Source organism: Oncorhynchus mykiss, chromosome 13 (genome assembly GCF_057628025.1).
Source record: "Oncorhynchus mykiss isolate SJ-2025 chromosome 13, ASM5762802v1, whole genome shotgun sequence".
Taxonomy (NCBI): domain Eukaryota; kingdom Metazoa; phylum Chordata; class Actinopteri; order Salmoniformes; family Salmonidae; genus Oncorhynchus; species Oncorhynchus mykiss.
In genome coordinates, this window is record NC_143034.1 from 45,988,618 (window position 1) to 46,013,704 (window position 25,087).

Genomic DNA, 25,087 nt, shown 5'->3' on the forward strand with positions numbered 1-25,087 from the left:
GTGCGAACGGCCCAGTACATCACTGTCGCCAAGCTTCCTGCCATCCCGGACTTCCAAACCAGGCGGTGTCAGAGGAAGGCCCTAAGAATTGTCAAAGACTCCAGCCACCCTAGTCATAGACTGTTCTCTCTGCTACCACCCGGCAAGCGGTACCGGAGCACCAAATCTAGGTCCAAGGGGCTTCTAAACATCTTCAACCTCCAAGCCATACGACTCCTGAACATCTAGTCAAATGGCTACCCAGACTATTTGCATTTGCCCCCCCCCCCCCCCCTCCCCACCACTGCCACTATGCATAGTCACTTTAAATTAAATCTACCTACATGTACATACTACCTCAACTAACCGGTGCCCCCACACATTGACTCTGTACCGGCACCCCCCTGTATATATTGTTAGCTTTAACTGCTGCTCTTTAATTACTTGTTACTTTTATCTCCTACTCTTGAAACTGCACTGTTGGTTAGGTGCTCGTAAGTAAGCATTTCACTGTAAGGTCTACTACACCTGTTGTATTTGGCGCATGTGACTAATAGAATTGTATTTGATTTTGCTGGTTATCTATGAACGTTTGAACATCTTGGCCATGTTCTGGCACAGCCAGAAGAGGACTGGCCACCCCTCGGACCCTGGTTCCTCTCTAGGTTTCTTCCTAGGTTCCTGCCTTTCTAGGGAGTTTTTTCTAGCCACCGTACTTCTACATCTGCATTGCTTGCAGTTTGGGGTTTTAGACTGGGTTTCTGTACACCACGTTGTGACATCGGCTGATGTAAACAAGGCTTCATAAATACATTTGATTGATGGGATTGATTGAGGAGACATGAGCCAGCGTGGCACTGACTGGTTGTGATTACTCACCCGGGCCCAAGAGTAGTCCATTGGCACAGTGGGCGGGGGCACCTCCATAGCTGGAACGATGACTCCTTTGCCAACGAGGTCGTCATACACTGATCTGTACATGAGGGTGGGAAACTTCAATTTCACAACAGTGCTTTTGTATTAAAACGGTCAATTTTACGTTGTGGCTTGGATGTATGTTTTTCGAAATCATATAAGTGTGAGATTTTCTGCACTGACTTGATGACATCTCCCAGCTCGTCAAAGCTCTTGGGTACAAAGGCTCCGGCCTCCTTCAGAGCCAGGTTCTTGGCCACGGCTGTCTCCGAGGCCTGGTTGGCACACGCTCCAGCATGACCAAACTGGACCTACAGGAGACAGACAGGTGAAATCATAGGAAACCGTCACCAATCCCATAACCAGACCCTTTCTTCCAGTATGCCTACCCTGTAAGTCTCTGTGATATCAATCCAATGACCTTTAACCCCTCCATCCCAAACGCTTCCCGCTGCACATCACACTCACCTCTGAGGAGAACATGGTGGCACAGGTCCCGATGCACCAGCTCACCACAGGCTTGGTGATCCTGCCTGACTTGATGCCCTGGCAGATCCTATACTCCTCTGTGCCGCCAATCTAGAAGGGAGACCAACAGTGCTTTTAAAAGGAAGTCCACACACACACACACACACACACACACACACTTGCAGAGGCGAGTATCCAAGCATGGAATTAGTCTGGTCATAGATGTCGACGATAATTAGCTATGCTTGTTGAAAATAAATTAATTGTGTTAAAAGGATCAGCTTTATTTTTTTATGGTTAGTTTATACTCAGTGGAGGGGGCCATTAGCAGCAATGATGTAGACGTGTGTGTGTGTGTGTGTCTTTCAATTCCTCACCTCTCCCAGCATTACGATCATCTCTACCCCTGGGGTGTCCTGGTACCTCAGCACATGGTCTGTGTAGATTGAGCCTGGGTATCTAATGAAAAAAATAAGCATTAAATATACACACACAGACATACATCAGTAATCTTATCCACCCCATTCACACACACACAGCCACACTCTTACCGGTCTCCTCCAATGGCCACTCCCTCGTAGACTCCGTCGGTGGTGCGGGAGATGATGTTGTTGAGCTCGTTGGACATGCCTCCAGAGCGGGACACGTAGGCCACACTGCCTGGACGGTACAGCTTAGAGGCCAGGATGTTATCCAGCATGCCCCCTGTGTTCCCGATCTTAAAACAGCCAGGCTTGATCCCTCCAACCTGGCCAAGGGCACGCACACACACAGAGTTAGATAAGACACTCTACTCCTTTAAAAAGCAGGCCTCACATACTGTAAGTGAGGAGTGTAGAGTACGAGGGTTCTACCGTTGCCGGGCCGATGATAGTGATACCCTTCTCGTCCGCCCTCTTAATGATCTTCCTGGTCTGGGCTTCAGGGATGCCCTCGGCTATGATGGCGATGGTGTGGATCTGAAGGGGTGGGGATATGAAGCATTACAGTGGGTCAGATCTACTGCTCTCTCACCATTAGATGACACTACCAACCTGCGGGTACTGCATGGTCTCCATGGTGCTGTCGAAGGCAGAGCGGAGCGAGGCGAAGCTGATGAGCACGTCCACCTCCGGGTGTTTCTTCATGGCGTCGCCCATGTTCTTATAGACAGGCAACAGGATCTCCTTATGGCCCCAGTAGAACTTCTGCTTGTGGTCCCCACTGGAACACACAGACAGTCACAACGTTGAGTATCGAACGATGAACCAGACAAATAAGATAAGCATGTGTGAACGCACAACCACACACACACGCAGCTTGTTATTTTCAACACCTCTCCGTGGTCTCGGGGCACGACAGTTAGAGTGGTATACAGGAAGTCGAGAGACAGGAAGTAAAGAAAGAGACACCTACGTGAATGGGTAGACCATGGCAGACACAGAGGGCTCATCCCTGGAGCAGGTGTAGTCAAAGTCCAGCATGCCCTGCACGGCCCGAGTCTGCATGCCCCACACGATGGACTTGGTCTGCTTGCTGAAGAGAGTTGACGCCTTGACTGCAGGGACAGGAACACACAGGGGACAAGGAAGGGAGAGGGACAGGAGGAAAGATGGAGGGAGAGAGAGAGAGAGAGATGGAGGGGAAGGTTAACTACAAAATGCAAAGTCACTCAGACAATGAAGAGAGGTTTGGCGTGCACACACACACACACACACATTTACTCAGAGGGAGAAAAATAGCTTGATCTCCTTATTACTGCACCAGGAGAGAAAGGGCTTTTGACTCACTACAGAGAGGTACGAGCTTTAAAGAAGTCTCTTTCTCTGCTAAGAGGTGTGATAGAGCAGGGCACACAACATCAACAGAAAACACATGGCAGGGCAAACAGTTTTTAGACAGTGAAGGAACCAAACACTGACAGCCAGCCGCTGACTGAGACATCACAACCGACAGGAAACCACAGGGGTTAGTGAGACAGAAGCTGAACCCGCAACCATCCAAAACAACATGTTAACACGGTATGTTTCTGGATGTCAGAAACTCCCCTCTAAGGACTACAAATGTGATCAGAAATGTAGTCGTCTACTTCAATATTGTCTTAGTTGTTCCCCATGGATGAACCATTACAACACCATAGAAATAAAAGCCACTTCTAGCACAGGCACGTGAGAGAGAGGAGAGGACAGGAGCACATGACCCAGCTCGAGGGCTTCACAAGTGGGCTAGGAGGAGAGCCATGTTCCAGGCCTAGTCAGTCAGTCTGACAGGGGAGTGTCCTACCTCCTGGACTGTCTGACGTCACCTGTCGCTCTGTGGCGCCACAACAATAAAATAAAAAAAATAAAAACAGAAACAATATAATCAATGTTATTACATTCAGAATTTGCGTAGATAATGCCATCCGAAAGGGAAGGTTTTTCACAACAGATGCTGGGCTGATGTGGGCTGTGAGACCCCTAATGGCCACCAGGGGGAGCTGGGACACAGAAACTCACATTTTATGAGAGCAAGGGCTCTCAAGGAAGCCTCTCGCTACCAGGGTTGGGGTCAATTCCATTTCAATTCAGGAAAATAAAATTCCACATTTTCCTAATTAAAAAGCATTGAAGAGAATTTAAATGTCAGTGTACTTCCTGAATTGACTGGAATTTAAATGGAATTGACCCCAACCCGGCTTGTAAAACTGCATTCCATTAAAACGTGGCAAGACTTTTACATAAATACATGAGAAGCATTATTCTTACGTTTCATGTGTGTGTGTGTGTGTGTGTGTGTGTGTGTGTGGTCTCATCAAGGAACTCACCTGGAGGGGCCCCTGACTTGGCCTTCTTGGCAGCAGAGGCCCCGGTGCCAGCCTTGTTCTCAGAGAAGGAGGCTGTCCTGCTGGAGGCTGGGGTCTGGAGAGGACAGAGGAGAGAGGGAAGACAGGAGAAGGAAGAGTTACATTCTGTTGAAGAGCTAATCATGTGAACACCAGCTCTGATGCACACATGCCTTCCTAGAACAGCCTTGATTTGAACGACTTGCCTAAAAACGGCCATGTTTTATTTGCGACAGCACCACATTACCTTCAGACAGACAGACAGACAGAGAGAGAGAGACAGAGACAGAGAGAGAGAGAGAGAGTAGCATGGTGCGAGCTTTACAATGAAGCCTTGTGTGATAAACCTGCAGTGATGCCAGCTGCACAGTAGAGCCCTATGTACAGACTACGTCTGTGGCACAGTGGACTCGTGTTGAACCTGCTTTAAAAACAATCTAAATGCTGGGCTCCCCACAGTTTAAATTCATTCAAATTCACTAAACGACATTCAGCTGTGCATGTGTATTTGCTGCTTTCATATTTTTTTCCCCCTTTTGCCCTGACATCATCAAATGGAAGTGGGTCCCCTTCCCAAAACACACGCATGACCACGGACGCATCTCTCTGAAAGCCCCGGTGCAGCACATTATTACTGGAGCCCTGCAGGCTACAGCACAGGCCTAGTGTTTTGTCTCCTGGCTGTCATTTAATAACCACAGCAGCTTACAAAGCCAGGCAATGCTCTACACACAAAGACGCACCTCAGATGACCTCAACGTGCCAGCATGGGAAACACGTCCACCGTGAATCTCAGTGTTTGAAAATCACTGTTTTTAAAATGTTGACCTTTTTTGAGGTCATCGGGTGTAACAGTCTTATTTTCATATCATCCCTGTTTGTCTAATAAATCACTGTGTGTGTGTGTTTATTTCGTGAAAAGAACTAGAATTTAAAATTATAATTTATTTTCCTGAGCCTCCTTTTGCCATTGAAATGCGCTGTCTGATTGTGTGGGCGTGCAGAAACAAAATGTTAATATATTTACATACAGTCCTGATTAGCAGATAGGATCATCTAGACTCTAGAGCCCACCCCGATTACCCCTTCAAAGTGGGAGGATACATATATGCAAATAAATGGTGACTGGTCATTGGTCAGAATATTCAGATCAGATTATCCCACCTGAACAGGCTGAAATTCCAGGCATTTTGTCTCTCAAAAATCTCTTTCATTAGAAAGTCATTATCATAATTTTCACAATTTCAGAGTGTTATTCTGGAAATATCCTAAAAAACAGCAACATCACATTTTTGACCGCATTGAAAAATGATAGAATTGCCCTGAAGCTAATTATAGGCCTAGTGTAACCTACGGATGAACTGGCACTGGAGTTGAGCAGGAAGTTGGCGGTGTGGGCGGCGACGGGAGGCTCTTTGGGTATTGGTCGGTGGCCCAGCGCCATGCCGACAATGGCAGTCATGTGAGTCTCTGTGCCGAAGACATGGATGGGGATGCCAGTAGTCTTACCTATGGAAACACGGCACACACACACACACACACACACACACACAGACACACAGAAGGTTGAGTGTGTCAATCAAAGCTAAAAAAAATAGCATTGGCTTGACATTTATCACAGAGGAAATTAGGAGAAATACAAGACCATGAACATCTCTTGCTAAAGGTACTTTTATTTATTGTGGAGCTACTCACCCACTTCGCCCATGACCCTGAGGCCTTCCTGGTAGTTGGGGCCCCCACGTCGGACAAATATGGTGATCTCATGCTCCTTTATGGGGCCCTGGTAGTCCCGAATGGCTCGGACAATGCCCTAGAACCCAGACAAGAGTGGATCTCAGAGTAGCCTAACGCTAGGGGAATCTAAATCACAATTGCTTCAGATATTGTGTTCAGCTCTGTGGATACATTTTTTAGATCTACCTTAAATGTGGCTGCAACGTTAGTGAAGTTTGCAATGCTTCCTCCGATGATCAGGACTTTTCCGTCGGGGTGTTTCTCGCGGGTCATCAGGGACAGGATGGTCTTGGCATAGTCATAGGTCTGCTGTTCGCTGGGCGCTCCTGAATACTCCCCGTAATTGGCCAGCTCGTCAACTCCACCCAGGTCACAGATGGTGTCACTGTGTAGGAGGGATCCCATTGGATAAAAACACACAAACACAGGGGTGCAGGGGACAATACACACAATCACCTCAAGAAAAACCTACAGTATACTGTACATTCAGTAGAGTAGTGCATTGTGAAAGTTGAATTAGATCAACCAAGTCTCTCTCTCCCAATCTGTCAACAGTGTTAAAACAATCTATACAGACACTAGTCCAATCCACAGCAGCATTCAGTCACAGTAGGCATGTCTGTGTACGTTTACGCCTCATGCCTCTGACAGACGGAAGGCTCCTCATTCCTCCAGACTCTCGTTAAGAGGATCTCATTTAGCTCTCTGCAGAACAAGCAGCAGCGTCTGGTTGTCTGATTGTTGCATCACTAGCTGGTGCACTCACCTATTACAACCGAGGTAGCGTAGCCTAGGAGCCAGCCAGAAACTAAGCTAACAGGGCCATTAGCAACACCACAATGAAAGAATATGGGAGTGTTGAGAGAAACTCCAAACATGTTATTGGTAGCATTGTTTGGCATGCTGAGGTGAAGACACATGGCTGAGATTGAGACATTGTGATTGGTGACTCTACCTGTAGACGACGGAAGCCCCTCCTCCTGCCACCATGGTCCAGATTCTTCCACGGGGGTTGAGCAGGGTGAGTTTGAGACTGGCACCACTCTTGGCATCCAGGTCTGCAATATAGGCCTCCTGCAAGAGCCAAAGGGGAGGTTTAGCTGAAGGTCCAGTGGGGGTAGTGGGAACGCACGGTTTCCTGACTGCAGCAGGGATCAGGCCATCAGTTTGTGAGCACCACTTCATTAGGCTGTAATACCCCAATCACGTCGTTCCCTTTTCAAACTCATTTCATCCTGGTTCAACGACAGAGGATAAACATCTCTGGTAGCCCAGGTCCACACTTTCAAATATGAATGTTTCTCCTCAGATTTAAAAATAACTAAATGATGTGCACCTGCTCATGTGGGATGTTCCTGTGTGGTGAAACACTCATTTCTGATACTATTGGGAAAATAAGATACATGGACATTTCCAGGCAGTAAAAACAGCCTGCTGCCAATCAAAGCTGGTTGTTTGTGACAGCGAGGGACACAGCTGGGGACACACCCAATCAAAGGCACCCGCTGGTACCGTGGCTCCACCCCAGACTGACAGCAGGCCCATCTGGTGCCGACAGCACCCAGACAGACCCTCTGTCTCAAAGCAGCTCAGACCCACACACACACACACACACACACACACACAGAGACCCTTAACCATACTGCCAAAAACAACTATCAAAGCACAAGCCAATTAAATAATCAATAAAGACACAAAACACTGGTCTAACATTTTAAATCTAGACTGGGCCACAGAAACGGAGACAAATTACACAATATCTAGGTATAGAATCATAACGTCTAATGAGGTCACTACATCCCTGTTGTCCCTGTAGCCCTCCACCCTGACAACCATCGCTACTGGGGTGTGCTATGGTATCGCCATGGAGATAAGGTACTAACTCAGTATGAGTCAAGGCTGATTATTCTCTGTGCTAGTCACTCCCCCAGTCCCTTTCCTGATCAACATCCCTCTCCGTAGCTGGGACAGCCAGAGGACTCATAAAATAGTCATGGAAGGAACGGAAACCTTGATCACTGTAAAGGTGTGCATCTAGACAGCAAAAATAACTAATGAGGAACCCGATACAGCATGTAGATCTGTGATTCTTCTGCAGATTAACTTAGTTAAGTGGTGGCTTATTTGAAAATATATTTCAAGTCTTTATCAGGGTTGGGGTCAAATCCATTTCAATTCCAGAAGTACACTTGAAATTCAAATTCTCTGCCATGATTTTCAATGAGTGAAATGTTGAATTGGATTTACTTTCTGAATTGACCCAAACTCTGGTCTTTACACAATTACTTGTAAAGCGATTGTATAATATGTTAGGACTTCCTTGAAACTGCCCTTATCCTTCTAGTTCCTTCTATGTAACAAAATGGACATAGCAGCCTCTGGCTAGCAGTCAGGTGATTGTCCTCACCTCAGGGTAGGCCTCCCTGCCAAAGGGAGGAGGGAACTCCACGTCGCCCCACTTGGCCTTACAGAGGTAGTCCGCCGTGGCATCTATCTTAGCCGCCATGTCCAGCACAAACACGCCATCCTTCGTGACCACTGGGAGAAGGAAACAGAGAGAGGGACACGACAAGGCAAATAGAAGCACGTTAGCCCGGGGCATTGTAGGGTTAAATACAGAAGGAAGGAACCACATCCTCTTATTGACATTCACTTGGCTTCTTCCACTCTGATTGAATCAGAGTACTGTTCTCCATCTGTACCTCACTGCTTCCACCCTACCTAAGTGGATTTGTTCTGGGGTCAGGTATGGTTGGAAACGGCACGGTTTTGTTTAGATAAACACTGACACTGTGTGTTCGTTTGTTTAGTTTCCACAGAAACCTGCTGGTCTCCAGCAGTGCCACTGCGGGGGTGATCTCTAAAATAGAACGCAGGGGAAATGAGAGAGGACCATGTACACCCCCAGGGGGCGTCCTAACCTCCCTAGTCCCTACTCACACTGCAGGAAGGGGAGATTGGAGAGGCAGGGGTGTGGGGGAGACATCAAAGCAGGAGGGGAGGTCTCAGCAGCCCCAGTCCTCTCCCCTCCACAGGAACAGCTGCCACGGGGCATATAACCTGGTACTGATGACCAATTACACCCTGATAAAACACACTGCAGTCACCAAACAGCAGGAACATTAATTATTGAACCAGTTTCCCCCCTCAGAATTAGAATGTTGTAATGAACTTCTGCTCCTCTATATGTTTTCCTACAAGGAGATGTTTTTAGATTCCGTCAGATCTTTATTCCCCCCCAAACCAAACCAAACGTCTTAATTCGATGACAAAATGATGAGGCTGTGAGTGTTTGTCTGGATGAGGGAGTTGTTCAGAGCATCATGTTTAGGCTGTGGTAGGAGGTTGGTAGGAGTGTTGGATGTGGTAGGATTGTATGACAGGACCTACCCAGTGGGTTGATCTCAAGGTAGGTGAAGTACAGGTCTTCATACAGGTTGAACAATCCAACGATGAAACTGGCCAGAACCCTGCAGGAAGAAATAACCAGCCAACAAAAACTGTTTTATAGCTACACCTTGACCTTTTAACTTTCCCTAAAACGCAGACAGACCCTTTCTCGTCCTTAGTATGTGCAGGGAAATAAATATGGTTCAGTGGAAGATCTGCCAACTGACTATTCATTCTAATTCATTTCCCTTAGTGATAGAAGTTTCCTTTCAAACAGTGAGTCACACCCTTTATATAACACTAAATCCATAAAAACCAGAGCCAACATTAATAAGGAAGAAGTGAAGGAAAGAGGGAGGGGTGGAGGCAGTGTTGGAGGAGGATCTAATTTACTCCCGCCTCCTCCTGTCCAAACAGATGGGTGGCTGTGGTGGGGGCAGTATTTCTTCCTCTCTCCCTGCCTGCCTGTCTGTCAGCTGTGCAGGCAGCTCTGTGGCCTTGTGACCACATCAGTCTCCTGTCTGTCAGGAGGGCTACTCTAGCTACCAGGAGAACCCTGGCCTCAGGGAGTGAGGGGGTCAGGCCCGACACATTGCACCCACAGTGACTAAGCTCATCTCCTACTGACAGGTTCTGATGGGCCCACCGCTCCGTTCGGGGATCCAAAGGAGGGAAGAGGGTGAGGGGGGGGTGAACAGTGCAGAGCCATCTTCCTCAATGTCAGCCGAGACTGTGGTGAGCCCAGCCCCAGGCCCTGCCTGCCTTCACAGAGAGCATTTTGGAGCGAAGGGGGGGGGCACTGTATCACGCCCATCAAAATAAACGTCAGGCTCCGGGGACGGGCTCAGAATAAGGCTAAGGGGGATGAAAGGAGGGGGATGATCGAAGAAAGGCGAGCTCGTAGTGGAGGGAGTTTGTCATTTCCCTAATGGAACTCACCCTCCTCCTCCTTCTCCCTCCAGCATTACTGCATTATCACAGAGTACCTCCCCATCGCTTTCCCCTCTCTGTTTTGTAGTGAGTGGTGCAGCCATTGCTTGCCAGCCAGCTTTAGTTTTACGCAACAACAACAGGTTCTCTCTAACCCTCCACTTCACTTCCTCAGAATGAACGAGGTTCTCTCCCATAAACACACATTTTATTCATCTAGTATCCTGTTATTTTAGCGTGCAAATTCTCTCCCTTACAAAGTAGAAATCTGTTTTGAAATGAATGCACTGTCTTCGCGCCACTCACGCTCTTTTGTCCGCAGCGACATGGGTCAGGAGCTGTTTCCTCACTGCGTCTTCAGTCAGCTTCTCGTCCACTCCTACCAGAAGCTTACTGGCCTTAGCGTCCACATCCCCCACGTCTACCCCTCCTTCATGGTGGAACAACACGTAGTCTCCCTCCCGTGTGGCGTAGATACACACGTAGAACTCCTCTTCCTGAGGGATAGGGAGAGACACACACCGGTCAGTTATAGGCGACCAGAGAAGCCATAGAAGCCATTTGGGTTCATTCACTCCAAAACTATCTCCCTCACCCGTTTTCGTTCGGTACTTAAAAGTGCTCAATCCTGACAACTTGACTGCTGACATGCATCACCGTTTGGGATGGCATCAACAGTGGACAAATGGATAACATACTATAGTATAGTTTCTTTGGTGAACTATCCCTTTAAAAAGTACCTCACACAACTCATGAATCAAATTAAAGTAAGTTGGAAAACCTGTTCGGCTGCAGTCCTCTGTGAGGAAGCTAGACTAGAGAAATCGCATCACGTAGATAGTTCACCTGCTTGTGGGCTACGAATGGCTCGATGAGGAAGTTCTTCAGGATCCCCTTTGCTTTTCCCACCTGAGAAACACACACACACACACACACACACACACACACACACACACACACAGGACTTATTTAGAAGCTCACAGACAGACATTGTGTTGGGGAGAAATAGAGAATTGATGGAGCAAAAAGGCAGCATTTCATTTGGCAAAACCATCATTGATTCCCACAGGAGACTACAATGCTATAATGACTATTACTCTGAGCAGTTGAAGTGAGCCAGCTGTAGCGAGTCAGGAGGATCCATCATAACGCAACACTGCACTTGTTTACAGGTACGCCCTCAGGACTAATAGAGGGAGAGAAGCAGAGAGAGAGAGAAAACGAGAGAGGGAGGCTATAAAAAGCAGTATGAATGAACACACCGCAAGGCCCCAAAGTGAACACAAAGTGGCCACAGAGCAGACACAAACTAAATAGTCAGGCCACGGGACAAGAAAGTGTAGTTGAATAAAAGCCTGAAAAAAGGAGGCCCAAAACTGACAGAGGATGACGTCCACACAGAGCAGCGGTCTAGTAATAGTCCTAGGTGAAACGAGAGCTCATTTAGCTGTCTGTCACACTGCCTGTGTTAAAAGGTCCCCACACATAAAACAACCAGGGAGAGCAGTCAGCCGACAGAAGAAGAAAAAAAAGAAGGGAGAAAAAGGAGAAGGTTGACATTTCCGAGAGATGGAATAAAAAGGAGAAAAGAGGCCATCTGATTAAAGACGAGCTGAGGCCAAACTAGCCTGAAATAATCTCCATACTGATTCTCTCACTGCTCCCTAGAGAACGAGGGAGGAGACGGCGGAAGAGAGGGGCGAAAAGGTTGGAGGAATATATTGATTAAGGAGCTCAAAATATTTTTTTTTTTTTTTAAGTAGAAAGGTGAAACATGATTGAAGTTTTACACAAACTTAAAGTAGTGACCAAAAAAAGGAGTCAATTCAACTGATATGATGCATAATAACCACTGACAGTTTCACAGCCATTCGCCTGGTAACACATGAACTATCCTGGTTACACCCGATCACTGAGGGACGCTATGTAGTCAAAGAGTGGGGGAAATAGCCAGGCGAGGAGTCATCAACCTCTGGGAATAGTGATTTGATAAGCTGGGGAGAAACAGAGTGATGGGTTGTGAGAGGGGAGCGAGAACAAAAAGTCGAGCTGACAGACTAAATTGTTCACAGTTACTGAACTCTACACCACCTCTTCTCTCTCGTCCGGACACAACACCCTGTCTCTTTCAGACACACACACACACACACTATAGAATGTCATTCACTTACACACAAATAACACATACGGTAGCATAATACCCAGTACCACCATCTAATCTCAATATCCAGCTACTGCACAAGCACCTACCTACACACACACACAGATTATGTGTTGTAGATATGTGGTAGTAGAGTAGAGGTCTGAAAGAACACACTTAATGTGTTGTGAATGTATTGTACTCTTTTTCTAAAATTGTATAACTGCCTTCATTTCGCTGGACCCCAGGAAGAGTAGCTGCTGCTAAGAGGGATCCGTAGTAAATACAAATACACTAACTATCCCATATACAGCTACCCAAAAACACATCTAAGCAATGAAAACACACAACATATTGTGAAACATGTTCTATAACTGTAACAAGTTAACCAGATTCTAAAATAACAGCAACAGCTGTTCAAGCCAGTCGAAACAAATGGATTAATCCAGATCGACACCATCTTAACAACGGTGAATTCATTTATTTCTTATTGATGGTCTCCAGCAGCGACTGACGTTTTCATCTAAAATGTCTGGCCAGTGATATATCCAGCAGCCCACATCTGCCTGCCTCTAACGCAAGCCCGCGCACACTCACTCCCTCGCATAGCCCATGGTTTATGAAGCACACAAACATGTACGTGGCACACAGAGTGATGGACCTACTGTAGCGTGCTCGGCTTACACCGAAACCCGTTTACTCACAGGCAGGACTCTCCGTTCTCGGCTGACTGGCTTGATTGACTAGCACCTGACCGAGAGCCGATTAGCAATCTGTGCAGCTCTGGAGGCAAGCGTTTAACATGCATCAAAACAAACACACTTAACTTGGATGGGTAGTACTAGTGGCCATGGGAAAGAGGGTATGAAGAGAGAAATACGAGAGAAAAGAGAGAGGGCTGAGTGGAACCAAATGCTCTGCAGGAGACAGAGTAAACAGTGAGCAGAGTGAAAGAGTTCACTACAGTGCAGACTGAAGAGCCTTGTGGTGAGGTGGGTTTCAATGTGCATGACCAGGAATGTGTGTGTGTGTGCACAATGACCTACCATGGTCTCTCTCATGAGGTGGGTCTTCAGCCACTCTCGGACACCTTTCAGATCCAGGTTGACACCTACCAGTCCCAGCTTCCCCCGTCGCTTGATCAGCTGGTCTGGCTTCACTACCAGCCGCTAGGGAACAGACAACACGGGTCGAACTGTTAGCATCACAACACCAGGATAATGGACATAAAGTGACTGTGATTTAGTGATCATCCTTAGACTAGACTACCCATGACAGGATAACGTAGTTCGCCTCACATTAACAAATTGCTCATTTGTTGTTTATGATAACAGGTTATATGCCGACGATGACGTTTAGGTGTGGCGCAAACGGGCGAGTTCACTTCAGGTATCATTACACACTTCAAATCCTCAGCATTTGAAGCCCATCTTGATCAGAACCATATCTGTAGATCAGGAGGTAGGTTTCCGGGTCCTCCCTCAAATCAAAGTTTATTGGTAGCGTACACAGATTTGCAGATGTTGTCGCTGTTGGGGAATGGCCCTTGCCCTCACCCTCCGATCCAAACAGGTCCCAGACGTGCTCAATGGGATTGTGATCCGGGCTCTTCAATTGCCATGGCAGAACACTGACAGTTCTGTCTTGCAGGAAATCACACACAAAATGAGCAGAATAGCTGGTGGCATTGTCATGCTGGAGGGTCATGTCAGGATGAGCCTTCAGGAAGGGTACCACATGAGGGAGGAGGATGTCTTCCCTGTAATGCACAGCTTTGAGATTGCCTGCAATGACAACAAGCTCAGTCCGATGATGCTGTGGACACACCGCCCCAGACCATGACGGACCATCCACCTCCAAATCGATCCCGCTCCAGAGTACAAGCCTCGGTGTAACAATCATTCCTTCGACGATAAACGCAAATCCGACCATCACCTCTGGTGAGACAAAACCACGACTCGGTAGTAACCAAAAAAACTAATCAAAATCTATTTGAGATTCTTCAAAGTAGCCAAGAGTGTGCAAAGCTGTCATCAAGGCAAAGGGTGGCTACTTTGAAGAATCTGAAATATAAATATATTTAGATTTGTTTAAAACACTTTTTTGGTTACTACATGATTCCATATATGTTATTTCATAGTTTTGATGTCTTCACTATTATTCTACCACGTATAAAATAGTAAAATTGAAGAAAAACCCCTGAGCGAATAGGTGTGTCCAAACTTTTGACTGGCACTGTATATATTTTTATTTAACTAGGCAAGTCAGTTAAGAACAAATTCTCATTTACAATGACGGCCTACCCTGGTCAAACCCTAACCTGGACAACGTTGGGCCAATTGTGCGCCACCCTATGGGACTCCCAATCACAGCCGGTTGTGATACAGCTTGGAATTGAACCAGGGTCTGTAGTGACGCCTCTAGGACTGAGATGCAGTGACTTAGACCGCTGCGCCACTCGGGAGCTCACTATATAGACTATGAATAGAAAAGGTGTGTACAGCAGTAGTTATAGGGGATGAGCCATGACTAGAAAACAGTATATACACATATGATGTAGGTAAACAGTATGTAAACATTATTGAAGTGACCAGTGTTCAATCAATCTATGTACATAGGGCAGGAGTCACTAAGTTGCAGGGTAGAGTACTGGGTGGTAACCGGCTAGTAACAGTGACTACGGTGGTGGTGACTGTTCAAAACTGCTGGCCTGGAGATAGAAGCTGTTTATCAAAAGTCTCTCGGGTCCCTCCTTCCATTCCTCCATCCTCCCCCTGGCTGCTACCTCTCTTGGGTTAATCAGAGATGGAGAGAGAAGTGACTTTATGAGACTTGAGCCATTATCATCTGGAGTGCTGCCAGTAAAACCAGGCCGAGAGGGCCCAGGGAGAAAGTTAATGTAATTTCCTAATCAATCCTGTCACACCGGTTCATGTGTATCTGGGCCTACACCCACCCTCCTCTATCCTTCTCGGACGGACGGACGGACGGACATATTTTACCCTGGGAGATGAGTCATACTGTAATTCCATTAGACCCCTCTTTCTCCCAGACTCCTCCATCTCTGAGGTAATTATGACTGCTCTTAAAGAGAGTGTCTCCTCCCATTGTGGATGTCATTTTTTTTTATTCCTCCTGATGCATTCCGATGACAATGCGGACATTCATTCTCCTCTACATTGACCTTGCTTCATGTACGTTTTTACAGCCAGAAGAGTGGCTGGAATGAAGATGGGCCTGCTAGCCAGGACGTTAGGGTCCTAACGAGAGCCAGGAGACCACTCTACTCTCTCTTCCATTAGCCTAAGTGATTGTGTCCGCAAACAAAATGTAGCATTTCACACAGGCTGCAGTCGGGGAAGGTGGCTGCTGTGATAGTCACGGAGACAGATTTATGACTATAAATGTAGCATTTCACACAGGCTGCAGTCAGGGAAGGTGGCTGCTGTGATAGTCACGGAGACAGATTTATCACTATAAATCTAGCATTTCACACAGGCTGCAGTCGGGGAAGGTGGCTGCTGTGATAGTCACGGAGACAGATTTATGACTATAAATGTAGCATTTCACACAGGCTGCAGTCGGGGAAGGTGGCTGCTGTGATAGTCATGGAGACAGATTTATGACTATAAATGTAGCATTTCACACAGGCTGCAGTCAGGGAAGGTGGCTGCTGTGATAGTCACGGAGACAGATTTATGACTATAAATGTAGCCAAACTGAATCTACTGACTGTAATGTAATCCTTGTTTTGAGCAAACATTTAACCTTGCGTGGGTCAGTCATCCTTATGAAGAAATAGTTGATGTCTGAAAAGACAGTCGTGCCATTGACCGTTGGTGATTGAATGACATAAGAGCTGCTGTTAAGACATAGGTACTAGGTCGGTATTTGGTTCTAAAGAAAAATGGGCCTTCGATGGGTCAGCTATTCCTTACCTCAGTGAGCAGCCAGGGGTGGTCCTGTGCCAGCCGGTCAAAGTCGGTCTCAGTCGTCACGTTGGCATAGCGGAACCGGTTCTGGACCGCTGCAGATGTACAGATATACTTATAGAGGAACTCCTTCCCCGTCTGCTCCGAGATGGCTTTGGCTGACATGGTAGATCAGAGAACAGTGGTCTGAGAGGAGAGAGAGAGGGAGAGAGAGAGACAGGTCAAAAGCGAGAGATTAGGTAAACCCGATTACAACCACAGGTGCATACCAGTACAGGGTGACTAGCTTAAGTATAAGATATTCTAGTTCCCAAATATGACACATCAGAGAGGATAGGGCCAGCCTTTAACAACAGCAGCCTCTTACATGATAATTATGGTATATAGTGAGCTATTCATTTACACACAAACTGCAGATCGGAGGTCTCTATCTATGTTGTAGGATCTGCCCCGTCATCTCTTCAGTATGCTATCCTTTATTGGCCCAGCTATTAAATAAAAAAAAACCTTGTCCAGGCAGGCAGTGATGCTGAGGCTAAGTTGATTAGCCCAGGTCTAGGATCTGCACTCTAATGGAGTAATGAGCCCTCATCTGGCTGCTAAACAAATCAGGTGAACCCCTAGACAGACACACAGCTTTAATCACCAGAGACAGCACAGAGAGGGGGCCTGGAGTTTGTGTAGAGGACAATAACCAGACAAACACACACACACACACACACACACACACGATAAAACAACCTTCAGAGAGCCTGATGCATTGCTGTCTCAAAACAAACACAGAGAAACAATCACCCACACACAGACACACCTTGAACCTACTGCTATTGAATAAAGGGTGTAGTCAGTGTTCGTAGTGCTAGGGATAAACAGTTGGTAAAAGGACATCACACCAGAAGGAGAGGACTCTCTACTATGAACTACACATTATGAGACGTGTCAGTGTCAGACGTGCAGCCTCATACACAAACAAGATAAGCCTGACGGCCCGATTGTCAGACTACGGTGATGTCATGGTCGCGTGTATAAACCCTGTAACGGGTGAAGGGTCGTCCTGGTATGACGTGGTGACCCGGAACTCCATACTTGGGATATTGGAGATATTCCCAAGAGACTATCAAAGGCAGCTGTCTGTCAACACACATGTATAAAAATCATAAATGAGATATTTGGAGAGGGTCAGGACAAAGGATTTGATCATTCTTAAAATGAACATTTAATTATTATTCATTATACAGCAGAATGTGGTACTTGGATGTCCAGACTCACAGTACCAAACGTGACCAACCCCCATCCTCCACCACACATTGGATGCACCCTCGTTATCCCCCAGCCCCCCTCCATTTCCTTCCGCCAGCACAATGTGGCAATTCTGTTGTTATTGATCTGGCCTTGGCTTCCTGATACACTCACTAGGCAGAGCGTTATCATTGCTTTTACCACAGACCAGATGGATATCATGATGACAAATGTGTCCCATTACTGTGCTGATACAAACCGACTCAGGTAACTAATCTCCGTAATATCACTACTAAGAAATTGACAATAAAACAATAAGTTGCTCTTCAGTATTCTTGCAGTGATGGACCACCCAGTCAACTTGCCCTCTGTGTCCTTCATCAGATAAAGAGCCCTGTGGCCTCCTGAGTGGCGCAGTGTTGCAGCGTCACTATAGCCTGGGGTCCGATCCCAAGTGGGTGCTAAGAAGCATAGCCCCTCTCCAGAGCCCGTTGGGGTGTTGCAGCAATAAGACAAGATGGTAATTGGAGAGCATTTGGAAGTCACGAAAAAGGGGGTAGAATTCAGATAAAGAGCCTGGTATCTACCAGAGAAGGCTTTGCTCTGGGCTGCTGCCCTGCTAGCCCTTGATTAGATAAATGAATGGAGGTGGTGTTGGAGCATCTTCAGTATCAATCCCTCTTCTTCCTGAGTCACTATAGCTCTGGTCCGAGGCCAATATAACACTGGATGGGAGGAGAGACAGACTCACTACAGTAGATCTGTCTCTTTCCTCTCTGCTAGCAGCTTGTCAGCGCTATGAAATATCACCCCTCCTCGCCAACATAAATGATCCAGCACGGATAACATTGATCAAGAGTGGTTGAAGCACGCAAACACACACGGATGAAGGCACACACACACACCAGAAAATATGCATATCACACACACACTTATCAAAACCACTGACACCTACAGCAGAAACACAGGCTTCTTCTGATAAAAATCAGATATAAAAAATAAAAAAACACTGTCTTTCACAGCACTGAAGTCAGAATGCAATTAACCTTAACCTGGCCTGGTCCCCTACACCTCCAGATTGCCTTCCCTTATACTACAATAACACCGAAACATCTGCACCTGGTTCTGACAGGTAGAAATTACAAAAATACTTCAGTGCTTCAAAAATGTAAAGAAGCATCTGTCTGCCTGCTAGAGAATATATCTGTTCTGGACTAATGAACTTGGGGAAAGCAAGGAAGTGCTTTTAAAAAAAGCAAGAGCTGTGTTTTGAGAGTGGACTAATAATGCATGATTTGTGTCAATTAGGATTCTCTATGAATCGGATTCCAAGTTTATTAAAATGCATGATCACTTGAACATTCTGACTTAAAAAGAAAACCTAAGGCAAAGGTAGCTGAACTAAATGACTATCGCCCCGTGGCACTCACTTTTATCATCATGAAGTGCTTTGAGAGACTAGTCAAGGATCATATCACCTCCACCTTACCGGTCACCCTAGACCCACTTCAATTTGCGTACTGCCCCAATAGGTCCACAGATGATGCAATCGCCATCACACTGTACACTGCCCTATCCCATCTGGACAAGAAGAATACCTATGTAAGAATGTTGTTTATTGACTACAGCTCAGCATTCAACACCATAATAGCCTCCAAACTCATCATTAAGTTTGAGGCCCTGGGTCTCAACCCCGCCCTGTGCAATTGGGTCCTGGACTTCCTGATGGGCGGCCCCCAGGTGGTGAAGGTAGGAAACAACATCTCCACTTCGCTGATCCTCAACACTGGGGCCCCACAAGGGTGCGTGCTCAGCCACCTCTTGTACTTCCTGTTCACCCATGACTGCGTGGCCATGCACACCTCCAACTCAATCATCAAGTTTGCAGATGACACAACAGTAGTAGACTTGATTACCAGCAATGATGAGACGGCCTACAGGGAGGAGGTGAGGGCACTCGGAGTGTGGTGTCAGGAAAACAACCTCTCACTCAACGTCAACAAAACAAAGGAGATGATTGTGGACATCAGGAAACAGCAGAGGGAGCACCCCCCCCCCCCCCCACATGGACGGGACAGCAGGGGAGAAGGTGGAAAGTTAAGTTCCTTGGCGTACACATCACGGACAACCTGAAATGGTTCACCCATATCGACAGTGTGGTGAATAAGTTGCAACAGCGCCTCTTCAACCTCAGGAGGCTGAAGAAATTTGGCTTGCCACCTAAAACGCTCACAAACTTTAACGATGCACAATTGAGATCATCCTGTCGGGCTACATCACTGCCTGGTAAGGCAACTGCACAGCCCATAACCGCAGGGCGGTCCAGAGGGTGATGCGGTCTGCACAACGCATCACCGGTGGGCAAACTACCTGCCCTCCAGGACACCTACAGCACCCGATGTCACAGGAAGGCCAAAAATATCATCAAGGACAACAACCAACTGAGCCACTGCCTGTTCACCCCGCTACCATCCAGAAGGCGAGGTCAGTACAGGTACATCAAAGCTGGGACCGAGAGACTGAAAAACAGATTCTATCTCAAGGCCATCAGACTGTTAAACATCCATCACTAACACAGAGAGGCTGTTGCCTACATACAGACTTGAAATCATTGGCCACTTTAATAAATTATCACTAGTCACTTTAATAATGTTTAAATATCTTGCATTACTCATCTCATATGTATATACTGTATTTTTTACCATCTATTGCATCTTGCCTATGCCGCTCTGTCATTGCTCATCCATATATATTTATGTGTATATATTCTTATTCCATTCCTTTACTTAGATGTGTGTATATTAGGTAGTTGAGGTGGAATTGTTAGATTACATTTTAGATATTGCTGCACTGTTGGAACTAGAAGCACAAGCATTTCGCTACACTCGCAATAACATCTGTTAACCATATGTATGTGACCAATAAAATATGATTTGATTTAGTCAAAGACATAACTTGCCTAGTTAAATAAAGGTTAAATATAAATAAATAAAAAAAATTAATTCATTATGACTTCCATTCTAACAGAATGAAATAGGTGAAAATGATTAAATGGCAATAAATAACTACATTAAGGGTAAAACGGACAAATAAACATGCCACAGCCCATGAGTTGACACATTAAAAAAAAAAACTATAGTAAGTTAAAGCCGTGGCCACAATAACGCTTTCATAATGTCTTCATTCTGTATGAAGTCAAGACTGGTACTGTTGATTGACCAGTTCAACTCGTCTTGTGTCTCTCTTTCTTTCCCTTACTCAGTCTCTCGCGCGTGCGCACACACACACACACACACACACACACACACACACACACACACACACACACACACACACACACACACACACACACACACACACACACACACACACACACACACACACACACACACACACACTTTATTTGTGTTAGCTTTTTAATTTCATTTACTGCGCATGCTACACTACTTGATGTAACTTTCAAGTCAGCTTTCAATTACTCTCTGCAATCTGTAAACATCCAAATAAATCTACACATAGATATATCTCACCTTTATATCTTGAGAGTTGTGGAAAAGATCTCCCAGGTTTTCTGTTGAGAAGATTTGGATCGTTTCGGTTGAGAAACGATATGAGCCGGCAATGATCCCGCTAACTGCTCCTTCTATCTGTGGCTTCGCTGTCGGCGTGGACCACTGATTTCACTTCTGGGTTCTCCGTTTTCTCCCCTCTTCCTATCTGACGATAGACTTGGCTGATATCCCTGCTCTCTGATTGGGTCACACCACCCCATGGCTGTTGCGTCATAACGCTCACGCCCACCTGTCGTTGAAAGAAACGACTACGCTGTTCAACTGTAGGACACTGATTGGCTGGCATTGTCTGTTTAGTACTGTAGCCAATCAGAATGGAATAACATGATCATATTTTTTTTATATATATTTTTTTAAGTAAAATTGTCTCCATTTTTCAATTAGACTAAAGGTTTATAACATACTGGCACCAGTGAACTGAAGTCCATCTACATTAAGGCTATTTATATTTTCCCGTTGCTCTTGGCCTTGACCATATATAGGTACATACATAAACATGTAGCCAATGATTCACCAAAGGCATCTTCATTCAGTGGCCTTCAAGTAAATTGCTTTTTTTTACCCCTGGTATTTTTATTTGTGTGAATCCCAAACGATTTGCTTTTGAGTTTGATTAATCAGGATACCATTTTGTTTGTTTATTTTGTTCGAGTAATATTTGAAAGGGGGAGGTGCCTTATGCACCTCAGAGTCTTTTGGGGTTCCGTGGAATCTGAGATCCTTGAGACGTCCAATGATGCATTTAAACCAAACCAAGGATTGCTGATGCTCTGTCTTTGGCCATTGAGCGGCTTTGAAGCCGCCGGTCGGCCATATTGGCACTCCACAGTAGGAGCAGTCCTCCATAGGAATACATTGAATTCTATTTCAATTAAGTGTTTTAAAGGAAGAAAATAGAATGTATTTAAGTATATTTTAGTTGTAGTGGGGACAGTAACATTAGTCATCTAAAAAAAGTATACTTTAAGGAAATGTTTATATATATATATAAACATTTCCTTAAAGTATACTTTTTTTAGATGACTAATGATACTGTCCCCACTACAACTAAAAATATACTTAAATACATTCTATTTTCTTCCTTTAAAACACTTAATTGAAATAGAATTCAATGTATTCCTATGGAGGACTGCTATATATATATATATATATATATATATATATATATATATATATATATATATATATATATATATATATATATATATATATATATATTAATGTTTAGCTCACATAATATAATTTAAAAGTATGCGTTAAGGTGTCTTTAATATAATAAATGTGGCAAAACGAGTGTCAACATTAATAAATGCATTTTATAGCTTCCAAAATATATTTTACAACGATGGGGGTGTCAAGATGGAGGCAGGGTGGCTTCAACACAACGCCCAAATCAATCATCTACTGTATATATAAACCCGATTTTAGTTGAATTTGAAAATGGTTAAGGATTAAGGTTAGGTAAGGGTTGTGGTTAGGGTAAGGGTTTAGGGTAGGGAAGTCCAAAGGATCCCAGGTCATAATCATTTTTTACCTATCCTGCACATGCACTTATCACTTGCTTTTTTAACTCTCGTCACATCGTTTTGTATTGTCTTCCAAATAAAATAACGCTAACAACGTTTTTTTATGAACACCAGCAGAATGGCTGTCTAACCAATGCAATATATTTTCTAGGATAGATAGTACATTATAGTATGACGAACAGAAGCAGGGTAATACATTCAAATGTGTAATAAAATCAGACCATTTCAAGGTGGAGCAATTTCATTTGGAAGGAGCAAGACTCGTTTGCATCATATTAGTCAGATGAGCCAAGTGCCCTGTACAGTCAGTGTGTGTAATCCTCAGTCTAGTGCAGCTGGCAGTACAGACCTTGGTAAGAGTTGCAAATTCTTTCTCTCATACACACCGGTGTGTAAATGATTGATATCAAAACTTGCACAGTTGTGGTGCAATATGGTGCAATGAGAGGTGATGGCGCACCACTAGACAGTCTGACAATTGGGTCATTCAACTCAGAGCCTTTCCAGAATAAAATGTAACGAAGGTAGGATTGTGTGTGTTGTAGTGGGGTGTTCGAGAGCCTTTGGCCTTGGATACACTTCCTCAAAAGTGGCTGCAACCAGTATGCCACTTCAGTTTTGGGAGTTTCAAACATTGACTGGCCTGATGAGAAATATACTTCAGGTCATGTTCTCTTCATACATTGTACTAATAGTATCCGGAGGCTGAGTGCCATCTGCTGGTCAACTTCTCCAGCTACAAACAAAATGGCTGAGTCTCACTGTACAGTGTCAATAGTCAATAGCTTCCTAACTGTTAAAATGGGTGTGCAGCATTGGCGACCCGTCATTCAGGGCAGGCCCACATTTTTAGCACCTAGCACCAAAAAATATATATTTTTTGGGCGGTGCTTGCCTGTTTTGCATATTATTTTGGCATTAACACATGTCACATATCAGTTTGCCAACAATGTAACAAAAATATATATATATCAGTGAGTTAATAAAGCCGCATACAAACTTGGTCTCTTTTTTGTTTTCTTGAGTAAGGCAGCTCCAAAATGCAGGTGTTTCAGCCAAGCTTAGTGCTTTCTCTGGTGGTGGCGCAAGCCAGCAGAAAATACTGAGCGCTGCGCCGTGATTGGCTCAGTATTCTGTCACTCACGTGGACACTACGTCACCGCCATGTCTAAGGGTAGAGCTCTAAAATTCTAGCCCCTTGGATGCTGCCATAGAGTTACATTAGAAGTGCCCATCCAAGAAGGCTCAAGCTCATTGGCCACAGATAAAATTATGTCAAATCCTGTTATATCTACAGTAGCTTTGATTGGACTGATCATGTCAACATCATACTTTCAAAATCTTAGCTGGCAGTCATCATCATGAATCAAGTCAACAATCTACTGGCATATCCTTTTAATCGTTGTCATATGAAGAGAAATAATGAAGAGAAATTATAGATACAACGTATCGGTGCTCATCGGCCATTGGACATAAATGGCCGATGGAAATCGCAAATTCAACAATGAGTGGTTTGGAAGGAATCAGTGGCTAACTGCAAGCATTGCAAAGCAATCATTCGCCTGCTATTCATTGGAGTGGCTGTAGTTGTGTGGTCCCAAGTCTAAGATTAAGGGTCTCTTTTCCTAGTTCAAAATTATAAACATTCAACATTGGCCATGCTGTCAATGAAGCATGATTTATGCCATGCTCAAAACTGCAAAATCAGACTTTAGTGAGTTGGAAGACAATTGGGAACTCTGGAAAAACTAGCTACGACTGGGAAAACATGTTTTGAATTTTCATCCAACTTGGAATTGTAAACCGGGAACTCGGGCCTCTTTCTAGAGCTACGACCTGAATACCACTGACGTCATCATGATTCAACTTTTTTTTCTTCCTCCCCCGAGTTCCCAGTTGTCTTGAAAGCATCATAAATCCAGAGAACGCCAGACTTTGATGACAAAATTTGCCCACGAAGGACCGCCACTCCACCTTCCTGTTCAAGTGAGCACAGCACAAGGTGAGTCCAAAAATGTGTGGTATGCTGCTGCATAAATTATGTAATATGCCAGGGAGATATGTGTACTGTAGCTAAGAAAGTAATACTAAGTGTGTTGTGTAGTAAGCTGTTAGTAGCCAATGTGCCTCACCCTAATAATTTGGTCTATTTTCACCTCTTAATTTCACCTCCTGTTCTGACTTGGTGCACATGTAGCCTATAACCTGTTGAGAAATGTAATCAAATATTGCAAAGAGCTTTCATGGTCTGCTTATATGCCATCTTTATGCTACAGTTCTGACTTGGTGTACAGGGAGAGCACTGTAAGAACGGCCCATGTTCTGAATTCTGTCACTGTACATTTCAAAAGTGCTAAACATATAGTTGACGCCATCCTAGCATGCTCATGTCTTTACCGAAATTACGGCTTGCCTCTAATCTTGTCGTCCCCTTATGCCATAGTTTGTACATCTCA

General features: G+C 45.1%; 1 protein-coding gene across 2 annotated transcripts in view; it reads right to left on the minus strand.

The window, feature by feature from the left end:
• LOC110486250 (ATP-citrate synthase) overlaps positions 1–21,288 on the minus strand; it is a 28,536-nt gene extending 7,248 nt beyond the window's left edge. Inside the window, exons 1-21 of one of the 2 annotated variants that reach the window (XM_036940942.2) lie at positions 21,064–21,288; positions 16,301–16,480; positions 13,409–13,531; positions 11,069–11,131; positions 10,529–10,719; positions 9,293–9,372; positions 8,310–8,440; positions 6,858–6,976; positions 6,089–6,287; positions 5,861–5,978; positions 5,520–5,674; positions 4,148–4,241; positions 3,625–3,654; positions 2,758–2,899; positions 2,397–2,565; positions 2,217–2,321; positions 1,914–2,110; positions 1,740–1,821; positions 1,363–1,473; positions 1,078–1,205; positions 859–952 (exon numbers count right to left, since the gene is read on the minus strand). In XM_036940942.2, coding sequence (XP_036796837.2) covers positions 859–952; positions 1,078–1,205; positions 1,363–1,473; positions 1,740–1,821; positions 1,914–2,110; positions 2,217–2,321; positions 2,397–2,565; positions 2,758–2,899; positions 3,625–3,654; positions 4,148–4,241; positions 5,520–5,674; positions 5,861–5,978; positions 6,089–6,287; positions 6,858–6,976; positions 8,310–8,440; positions 9,293–9,372; positions 10,529–10,719; positions 11,069–11,131; positions 13,409–13,531; positions 16,301–16,459 — 2,490 coding nt within the window. In that variant the 5' untranslated portion in view covers positions 16,460–16,480; positions 21,064–21,288. The remainder of the gene's footprint in view (positions 1–858; positions 953–1,077; positions 1,206–1,362; positions 1,474–1,739; positions 1,822–1,913; positions 2,111–2,216; positions 2,322–2,396; positions 2,566–2,757; positions 2,900–3,624; positions 3,655–4,147; positions 4,242–5,519; positions 5,675–5,860; positions 5,979–6,088; positions 6,288–6,857; positions 6,977–8,309; positions 8,441–9,292; positions 9,373–10,528; positions 10,720–11,068; positions 11,132–13,408; positions 13,532–16,300; positions 16,481–21,063) is intronic. The other variant, XM_036940943.2, reaches the window with a different exon arrangement.
• Between the last annotated feature and the right edge of the window lie 3,799 nt (positions 21,289–25,087).